The 11,158-nt window shown below is 36.3% G+C and overlaps 1 protein-coding gene across 1 annotated transcript; it reads left to right on the top strand.

The window, feature by feature from the left end:
• The first annotated feature begins 45 nt into the window (after positions 1 to 45).
• On the top strand, positions 46 to 11,089 carry LOC127839146 (laminin subunit gamma-1-like). The gene is made up of 7 exons (XM_052367345.1): positions 46 to 88; positions 947 to 1,061; positions 1,939 to 2,138; positions 3,218 to 3,376; positions 5,150 to 5,249; positions 5,803 to 5,930; positions 6,747 to 11,089. The coding sequence occupies exons 3-7, from the start codon at positions 2,118 to 2,120 to the stop codon at positions 6,882 to 6,884; spliced, it is 546 nt and encodes a 181-aa protein (XP_052223305.1). The 5' UTR covers positions 46 to 88; positions 947 to 1,061; positions 1,939 to 2,117; the 3' UTR covers positions 6,885 to 11,089.
• The last annotated feature ends 69 nt before the right edge of the window (positions 11,090 to 11,158 follow it).

Raw genomic sequence — 11,158 nt, 5'->3', positions numbered from 1 at the left:
TGGCTGAGAACCAGAACCTGTTCGAAGAGGCTGCCACTCACGAGAGGAGGTGCAGAAGCTTCTGGACAGTGGAATTACACACCAACAGGTAAGGAACGTGTCGGGTTTAGCACTAAGGGAAAGTTAAAATACCCACCAACAAGTGAGGAAGCAATCTCCCGTATTGCACTCCCAACAGTGGGATCGCCAAACAACAGGTGAGAAGCATGTCATGGTATTGCTTTTAGGAACAGTGGAATTACCCAGAAACAGTGAGGATGCATGTCACGGTATTGCTTCTTAGACAGTGGAATTACTCACCAACATGTGAGGAACCATGTCGCATATTGCACTCGCAGATAGTAGAATTACCAATAACAGGTGAGAAGCATGCATGGTATTGCACTTATGGACAGTGAATTGCCCATCAGCAGGTGAGGAGGCATTTTGTCACTATTGCACTTAGGGACAGGGGCATTGCCTAATAAAAGGTGTTAAGCATGTCATGTATTTTACTTAGGTACAGTGGAATTATCCACCATCAGTTGAGCACCATTGAAAAAGTTTTACTGCAAGACTGTTAGGGACAGTGGTTAAAGGGATAAATCCCCAACTTACTGCATAGATAATGCTAGATTTGCAGTCAGAGGCTTATAAGGCAGAAAGTCAAAGCCCTTTAATATCAGGAAAATATTATTTTCTGCTAATGAACATTTTTATTGATGGGCATTTAAATATTTGTTTTTAGATTTCTAAACTTACACAAATATTGACACAATTTTACGGTACAGATTTGAAATAAAAACAGCATTCTTTCATCTTGTGGATTCATTTTGCTTTTGTATGAATTTTCTGTACCATATCAGAAATATATTGGAAAACATTCTTCTCAATTGTCAAGATATGCCCAAGAAATTTTACTGTCATTTCAGCCAACAAACAATTGTCTTTTCTTTCCTATCCTCAGCGTGCCGATCTGTTGCTTTCCGAGGTTGATGCTGCTCGGGCCAAGGCTCTGAAAGCCGTGGAAACAGGAGAGGAGACTCTACGCGAGGCCAACGAAACTCTCCAGACTCTGCTAGGTATATAAAATATAGTTATTGGGTATCCATAAAATGAAGTATCTTTTACAAGCTTCAGTTACTTCTATTCATAATTAAAATATATCTCTGGGTAGTTTTTTCAAGTTTAAACCCATTTCATTCCGGATACGGCTTTATTATTATCATCCTGATATCAGTTTGTGAAAAATAAATATAAAAGCAAACAAATTCGTTTCTTGCTTTGTGCAGGTCAACCATGTAGGGAAATCATTTTTACAATAATAACTCTGTAACAATGTTAAATTGCTAGGAGACTTGGGTTATGTATAGTCCAGGGAAGCTGTCTGCCTCCTGAAATGGATTAAACATGACGTCCAGTTAAAGATTCAGTTAGCTTAAAGTTAAAAATAGTAATTTTTATGTCCCCCATATCATTTTTGCTCTGTCTGTTGGTTGGTTTGTGTGTTTTGTTTGCCCAAAATTTAACATTTGCCATAACTTTTGCAATATTGAAGATAGCAACTTCATATTTGGCATGCATGTGTATCTCATGGAGCTGCACATTTTGAGTGGTCAAAAGTCAAGGTCAAGGTCATCCTTCAAGGTCAAAGGTCAAATATATGGGTCAAAAATTGCTCATTTAATGTACACTTTTGCAATATTGAAGAGTGTAGCAACTTGATATTTGGCATGCATGTGTATCTCATGGAGCTGCACATTTTGAGTGGTGAAAGGTCAAGGTCATCCATCAAGGTCAAAGGTCAAATATATGGGGACATAGTGTTTCACAAACACATCGCTTGTTATATTTTTATATCGAGTTCTATTTGTGAAAATCAAACGGTAAAAAAGCACACAAATCATTGTAAATTTGTTTGTAAGCATGATCCTTGTTATATAAATATCTTTTCCCTAGGTTTCAACCAGGTTGTTCAGGACAGTCGAGGCAAGGCAGAGGATGCCCTTGAGAAGGTTCCAGAGATTGAGGCAAACATCAGGGAGGCCGAGGCTAGAACCCAGGAGGCCAGGGATGCACTCAGTGGGGCAGGAAGTGACGCGGCAGAGGCCCTACGTATCGCCCAGGAGGCTGAGAAAATGGCTCAAGGGGCCTCTGATGTAAGTGTTGTGTTCTAAGTTGTTGGTGAAGTTACCCGTATGTTATTATTATGTTACTTGTTCCTATGGAATGTATTGCACTCTCTTACTTGGTAATGGAGGTGGCTTAAGGCAGAAACATGTTTACCCTGCTCTTTCACTTCCAAGGGACAGAGGAAACTGGATTCCTACTGTGTTTTTAATTATTTATTATTTTGCATTAATCCACTTTAACAGATTCATTAAGTTCATCAAATACAATTTAAAAAAAAGAGAAAATTGATAGAAAAAGTCAGAAATAATAATATCCCTAGTTGGTATGGAACCATGACTTAGGAGCCATACATATTAATGGCAGTCGCTTATAACTTTATTGAACTGCCTTATCATACTCAGTATAAACTCTGTCCATATTATGAATGCACAGATACAGAATACCCACATAAAAAGGTTTGCAGATTGCAACTTTTTACAAATGTGTATTAACCCTTCAGTGCGGGAACCGAATTTTGAAGGCCTTTGCAAACAGTTTGGATCCAGATGAGACGCCACAGAACGTGGCGTCTCATCAGGATCCAAACTGTTTGCTATTCTGATAGTATTCTTTGAAAAAAATCGAAGAAAATGCTAATTTTATAAATTCTGCAGACGACATTTTAGCAGACGACAAATTTCCCAGCATGCAAAGGGTTAAGCCCAGTTTTCCCAGATGGAGGCTTGTGACATTAATATAGCAAACAACAAAGGTCCAGAAACTATATCAGGAGAAGCAAATATTGTTCCTGTCCGCCTGTTTTTAACAGACCACCAACTGTATACATTACATGATTAGCTCTCGGATCACATAAATTGGTATCCCATGAGGAGTGTCGTATCCATCAACATGCTAGCATGACCTGTCCCTCTTACACTGGTATTTTGTCAGCTAAGTCCTTGTCAGGCTACATCAATTAACATAAGAACGCCAACATCCCATCCAATTTTAACAAAAACAAGTATATATTGCTTCCCCAGGAGGCAAGATCCCATACCCAACTAAATGCTATCTTTTCCAATTTTAACAATTTTGAACAATTATTGTGTGTATATTGGTATCCCAGGAGGCGAGTCGTATCCGTCAAGATGCAGGCCAAACCAAGCAGAAGGCTGAGAAGCTGCTGGATGATGCAGACCAGCTGGACAAAGACGTGTCAGACTCCAAGGAGCAGGTGGACAACCTCAAACTGAAGGCTGATACCGACAGGGACCAGACAGATAATGTATGTATAGCAGGGCACCAGACTGATAGTGTATGTATAGCAGGGGACCAGACAGATAATGTATGTATAGCAGGGGACCAGACTGATAATGTATGTATAGCAGGGGAACAGACTGATAATGTATGTATAGCAGGGCACCAGACTGATAATGTATGTTTAGCAGGGGACCAGACTTATAATGTATGTATAGCAAGGCACCAGACTGATAATTTATTCATAGCAGGGCACCAGACTGATAATGTATGTATAGCATGATAGCAGGGGACCATACTGATAATGTATGTATAGCAGGGGACCAGAAAGATAATGTATGTAAAGCAGGGGACCAGACTGATAATGTATGTATAGCAGGGGACCAGACTGATAATGTATGTATAGCAGGGGACCAGAAAGATAATGTATGTAAAGTAGGGGACCAGAAAGATAATGTATGTAAAGCAGGGGACCAGACTGATAATGTATGTATAGACAGGGACCATTGTGATTATGTATGTATAGACAGGGACCATTGTGATAATGTATGTGTAGACAGGGACGATTGTGATAATGTATGTGTAGACAGGGGCCATTGTGATAATGTATGCATAGGCAGGTATCATTGTGATAATGTATGTATAGCAGATGACCAGAGGACCAGACTGATAATGTATGTACAGCAGGGGACAAGAGTGATAATGTATGTATAGACAGGAGACCAGGCTTATAATGTATTTTAAGCAGGGGAACAGAGTGATAATGTATGTACAGCAGGGGACCAGAGAGATAATGTTTGTATAGACAGGGGACCAGACTTATAATGTATTTTAAGCAGGGGACCAGAGTGATAATGTATGTATAGCAGGGGACCAGAGTGATAATGTATGTATAGACAGGGACCAGACTGATAACGTATGTATAGCAGGGGACCAGACTGATAATATTTGTGTGGAAGATAATGGACTTGTTACTGACAGGGACAAAAGCGAAAATGAATATATAGCCGTTAATACTGACAGGGACTAAGCCAATAATGTGTGTATGGCCTTAAATACTGACAGGGACCAAACTGATGAGCAGCAAACAGCATAAGACCTGAACAGACTGCGAGTTACTCGCAGGCTGTTCTGGTTTTATGCTGGTTGCAAAAGTCATTTTCACTTCGCTTCTTATGGGGGAAAGGGTAAAAGTAGCTTCATTTCTTATTTCATATAAGTGATCCATGTATTGTCAGCAATATTCGCAAACAGAAACAATCCAAATCATATCAAACTAAACTAGCTAAAATTAATATCATTTTCATGAACCAGAGAAATTGAAATTATATGGACCCTCGCAAAATGGATTGTAATTGAGTTACAGGTATTATAAAAGCCAGTCTTTTATGTGACTGGGCAATCTTGGTATTTTGATAAAAGCAGTGGTTGGTACATGTCCTTTACAGCTGTGTGACCTGGGTTCAATCCCTGCTCCCAGTGCTTGTGAGTAGGTGCTGGTCACCATACAGGACAGGTGGGGTTCCTTCACCTACTCATACTTCCACCCACACTACAAGACCTTACAAAATTTGAACATTTTTCAGTAAAAACTAGAAATAGCTGGATATTTCAGCTATAAATCAAAATCCATCCCAACTTTCATGAAACGTGTAAGCTAATTAGGTAGGAGTGCTGGGGCAGACCCCCAGGGCCACACATGATGGAGCCTAAGGCGCAGAAAAGACCTAATTAGCTTTGAAATACGCACACACCGGAGTGGTTGACTTCTTTCATGCCCCTCCCATGTTGTCTGTTTCAGGCCTTACAGAAGGCAGGTGCCGCCAAGCAGTCTGCTAAGGAAGCTGCAGACAGAGTGGCAGACGCTTTAGCCAAGGTGGAAAACATCAGCCAGATACTTTGTAAGTGTTGTCTAAGTCCTGTTTTTTTATGCTACTTCTTATGTGAAATTCCCAGCTGAAGGGTCCCTTTCTCCCAGTTGATAACCCAGTGTCCATTTATACCAGTTGTTTTCCACATACAGCCACAGAAGTCTTTGTTACACGTTGGCTATATCAACATGGTACCTTGTAGTCAATATTCAGCAATCCATTCATAGATTTCATACAGCATAGATTTATTTATATTGGAGAACAAATACTAAATCTTACAAAGAGACTACACATGCTGTCATAATCAAACTGCTATAAATACCAATTGATATTATTGGAGCTGGTTTATTCTACATTTTAGCTATTAGAATATTATAATTTCAGAATTTTCATTAGGCCTAGTATTAGATTTGTCTAGCCCCATTTATGGAGTCTTCCATTCAACGTATTAATCAATTTTAAAATGTCATATTCTTATCTGCCATCTATACTCTCAGCAGTGTATGCTTAACTTAGAATGAATTTTTATATATGGTCCAAGATGTTGGTTTCCTTGGTAACTTTTCACTGCCTTGTATTTTAGCTACGCTGCGTGACCTTGACACTGCAGAACTTGATCGCCTGGAGACTGAGCTGGCCGCTGCAGAGGCAGTGCTCCAGAATGCAGACCTGGAGGCACAGTTTGCCAAACTCACCACAGCCAATAACCAGGTATGCTGGCAACTACAATTGAGACGCTCTCTGGAAAAACCAGACTTAATGCATGTGCGTTAAGTGTCGCCCCATAGTCTGTGCTGGCTAATCAGGGACAAACAATTCCTACACTGGATTTTTTGTTTCGAAGAAACTTCATTCAAACAAAAAAATCCATAAAAGCAGAAAGAGTTGTTTCAGATTGGCCTGAGGACTGCACTGGCTAATTGGGATGACACTTTATGTACATGCATTAATCCCAAAGCGATGCTCAATTAAATATCAATGTTTAGTTACTACAGCCAGGGATCCCTGTATAATACTGCTGATGCAAGGCTGTGATGTACTGACTGAAAGATTGCTCAGAAGATGATCTTCTGCTGGTCAAACACGGATGCAAATGTGTAACAACAATTTCAGAATTTTAATTCTCTTTAATTGATAACACCCAATAATGAACCATTCCACAGATGAAGTTTTGTGTTACTGGTTTTTAACTTTTAAACTTTTTTTTTATCCAGATTGATTTCAAATTAGCAGTCCACATAGGTTTATCAGAGACGACACTTTTTGCTTTAACTGTATTTTCGCGAAGAACAGACTCCCTTTAAACCAAAAATATAATGAAAGTGGAAAATCTCTCTGGTTAGCCTGTGTGAACTTCACAGGCTAATCTGGGATGACACTTTACGCACATGCATGAAACCCATTTTCACAGAGCATGATTCACACATGTGTGTTTCTGCCTTTCCCGCAGATGAAGGTATTGCATACATATTTAACATTTTTATTAAAACAAATTCAATAACACATGGTTATCTTCCTTTGCCGCAGTTGAAGGTGTGGGTGCAGGAGTACAGCCAGGACTTGTCAGAGCTGGAGAAGGACGTTCAGAATGTCAAGGACATCATGGACTCGCTGCCCACCGGCTGCTTCAAGAACATCGACATAGAGACACCCACTGCACAGTAACCAAGGTTATGGAACACCAGAACTATTACCTTGGTGATATGACCACCATGACCTTGGGGTTGGCGCAAACTTGACCTTAGAGAACAACGAACTACCCAAACCTTGAACTCTATATAAGTGTCCCTCAAAAGGCATTTGTTTCATCAAATATAATATCCTGAAAAAACAGAAATGTGTTTGTTGACGGAGCTACTCTTGTCATGAATGTAGAAATGTTAGTGCAACAATATGACATGTCTGCTTGAATGTACGGCATACTGTTGTCATTGTTGTTATTAAATATTAGGATTTAAACAAGTAGAAAGTTCACGTATTTGTCTTGTTTTTTTTAGGAACTGTTGTATTTCTAAACCTTACTGACCTATGCAACTTATTATTATGATGTAGTCCTTTGATTGGAATAATATGGTTATAAGGTTAGATCTGTACAAACAGTGATTTTGATGTTTGCAAATGTTTTGCATGCATAATTTGCTGTTTGTGCCTGTATTCTTTATGTTTGGAAGTTTTTACTGTTTAAGATATCATGTGTCATGGTAACAAACCAGTATGCTGTTCATTTGGATTTTACTGCATTTCATGTTACGATCAGTAGAAATATTTTTGCAAGAATAAATTACATAATTATGTACCTATTTGATTATGATGAGAAAAGAAGTCAGCAATTCATATGTTTGACAGTTATGACACTTTGCTTGGAACATATTATTGTTATTATTGTTATTCATGATTTGATTCTATGACAAAGAATATACAATCTTATTAAAATCATAATATATCTGGCAATGTATAAAGAGTATGCATTTAGATATTTTCCTGTCAAAATACTGATTACTCCAAAATCGTAGATAAAAATGATCTTATTTGATATTTTGTTCTTTAACATAATCTATGGCTTGTGTTCTTCATTTAATGTCTTTGCTTTAAACCAAAGACATCATGCAAGAGCTTTACTGTTTGCTTTATGGGCTATATATTTATCTTAATCTGCTTTTGGCTTCAGTTTAAGATGTTTTTATAGCATTTAATTGTTAATATTTACCCACCTTATCATGGCTGGCCACACAAATATTGTTTTGTTACTCTGCATGTTTACATTCATTCTTATGCTTATGTTTTGTGAAGCTTAGCTTGCCAATTCTGTTTTTTAAATGATTTAAGGGTATCATTAAAGTGGATAATTTAACTAGAATAATAAAGACAATCCACCTCGTTATGTATTCTACCTAGCATTACCAAGCACTTGGTTGATCATTTTTGTGTGCAGCACGTTTACTACCATCAGCACAAAAAACTAGGTATATCCATAGTTACAAATCCATAAACAATTGCCCATCTACTGTTCAAATCAGTGACTGATTATTACTGTAACACTGTTGATTAAAAAGCAGTGCTTACTCTCCTATTCTCTAATGAGCCCATGGCCACAAATAATCACTTTAAGGTTAAGAAAATACTATTTGTCTACACTATTTTCTGAGCAGTGGGAAGCTCTGATAAAGGTCATATGGCATGAGCGAAATGGGTCACAGTTTATAAGAAGGTAGCATGTAAATTTATGTGTAATATTAAGGTTTAATTAGCAAACGATTTCATTTAATGTGTACAATGGTTCTGTCTTTGTTCAAACCTGACAATCGTTTCTTAAAGCGACAGGGTGTACAAGTGTATGTAGCACAGAAGTTTATACAACAAGTTAATAGTCCTTAAGCATCTTAACTTGGTCTTTAATACGTTTTATTTTAATGTTTTGCTATAATTCCTGAATAGTTTTCTTTATTTGCAACTACAGAATAGGTGACACCATTTTGGTGTTAACACTTTTATTTCAATAAAGACAATTTGTTATTCTGGATTATATGGATTTCTAAAAGTTTCACATGAAAATCAAAGAATATGGTATAAGATTAACCATTAATATGTCATCACATCTTGTTTTGTCTATAAGATATGGGCATACTTACGTATTTAATCTTTTGATATTAAATTGTAGGACTACTTGCATTGTACAGACCTTCGATGTGTCAGGATAGTTTAGTGCCAAAATATGTTTCAGTTGTCGTCCTTATGTAACAAATTGTTGTGGCATGTTTCTTATCTCTTGTGTTGAGTTTATATCAATATTTGTGTTACTCGACCATTCTGTGTTTAGATTGTATTGCAGTTTAGCAAAATTTTAGATAATGCTGTAAGTTTGTAGAACATAAGCTTGTTCATGTATATAAAATATATATGTATATTTCATATGTATTACATTTTTATGAAGCAATTATTTCAGCTGAAAGATTTTTTTGCAAACATCTTGTGATTTTTTTTAATTTTCTTCTGCATGTTTATGTTATTTTCTATCCTTTCTATGTTGCACGTTTAGTTTGAACACATTTTTAAAAGGATTATATTGCAAGTCCAGCCTTTGTTTTATATTATTATATGATCAAAAAAGTTCTCCAGATGTCTTTTGCATGTAGTCGTTTTGATGTTAACATATTCAAGGCCAGTAAAATGTATGTACTTTGTTTTTTTACCTTGGTTCAATTTAATGATCAGTTTGAGAATTTTGCATCTTTAAAATCTAATCAGCATAATGTTAGACACCAGGTTGTAATTGACACAATGTTTAACAGATCATGTATAATTTGTTATGCAAATTCGTCCATTTTGTAAGATTTTAATATAAAATGTGCTCATCGGTATATACATTCTATACCTGTTAATTATCATGTAGCATAATTCAAATTTGATTGGAATTCCTCACATGCATAATAATCATTAATTAATATTAAAGGTGCTTGTTCACATATGTTTATATATTTTGCTAGTTTGTGTAAAAAAGAAAAGTGAACAACAATTTGGAAAATTATTAAATCGTCAAACTTTGAACCTTGCCCTTATTAAGTTATAACAATTTGTAACCGAATCTCCTCATGACAGTTGCGTTGTGATTTATTTCTCAATATTATTTAAGAAAAGAACCGCAAGAACAAACTAAACTGTGTGTTTTTTTAAAGTGTTGTATATTCAAGTTCACTGTTTGCCATACTTTGAAGTATTTTTCTGAGATAAAATGCCTCAAGGAGAATTATTGTGCCAAACAACTTTTTTTCCATCAATAACATATTTTTCCTTAACCCTTCCAGCGCTGGAACCAAATTTTAAAGGCTTTTGCAAACAGTTTGGATCCAGATGAGACGGCACAAAACGTGGCGTCTCATCAGGATCCAAACTGTTTGCTATTCTGATAGTATTCTTTGAAAAAAATGGAAGAAAATGCTAATTTTAGAAATTCAGCAGACAGCATTTTAGCAGACGACAAATTTCCCAACATGCAAAGGGTTAAGAAACCTGCACAGTCAAAACTTCAGGATTTTTTTCTTTGCTCATATTATTTGGTTGTGATATGAAATTTTACTTGATTGGCAAAACGGCACAGAACGTGGCGTCTCATCAGGATCCAAACTGTTTGCTATTGTGATAGTATTCTTTGAAAAAAATGGAAGAAAATGCTAATTTTAGAAATTCAGCAGACAACATTTTAGCAGACGACAAATTTCCCAGCATGCAAAGGGTTAAGAAACCTGCACAGTCAGAACTTCAGGATTTTTTTCTTTGCTCATATTATTGGTTGTGATGGGAAATTTTACTTGATTGGCGAAAAAAGGCAAAATTGTTTGACCCAACACAACTTAATTTGTGGGAAATATTCATTTGTATGGAAATATTTATCTCCATTTCAAGCATCCTTTAATTAATTTTAATATCCCAATTTTATATAAAGGTACTCAGATGATTCAGTGATTTTCGCTATCATTGTTAACGTAATCTTTGTTTAGGTACATATCAACAGTTATAACAGAGAACGAGTCATTATCAAGTTTCAAAAACATAGTAATTTTACGAACCCTTTAGTTTATGTGTCGACGTGAAGTTTTACCATGTTAGCGCTTCCGTTTCTAAGGATTGTATAGGGTTGTATGCATCGTTTACTCATATAGATTTTTACCTGATTTCTGTTGATTTTATTCAAATGTAGCTTTTCGATGTTGCGAATTTATAAACTTGTACAACTATTGAATTTATACTGTATGTACATGTAGTTGTATTCAACATAAAATATCAGTTCAGTTCATTTTAATTTTGTATTGCTTTTTATTTACTTTTCCTTTTTGTACTGATTGTTTATAAATATAACTGATCTGTAAACATGACCGCAGTTTCTTCGATCATACATTATTATAACAACAATGGATATATTCCTGAACCTAAAAGTTTTCTTT

This window comes from Dreissena polymorpha, chromosome 7 (assembly GCF_020536995.1).
Source record: "Dreissena polymorpha isolate Duluth1 chromosome 7, UMN_Dpol_1.0, whole genome shotgun sequence".
NCBI classification, from domain to species: domain Eukaryota; kingdom Metazoa; phylum Mollusca; class Bivalvia; order Myida; family Dreissenidae; genus Dreissena; species Dreissena polymorpha.
This window is presented reverse-complemented; position numbering and strand designations above follow the sequence as displayed.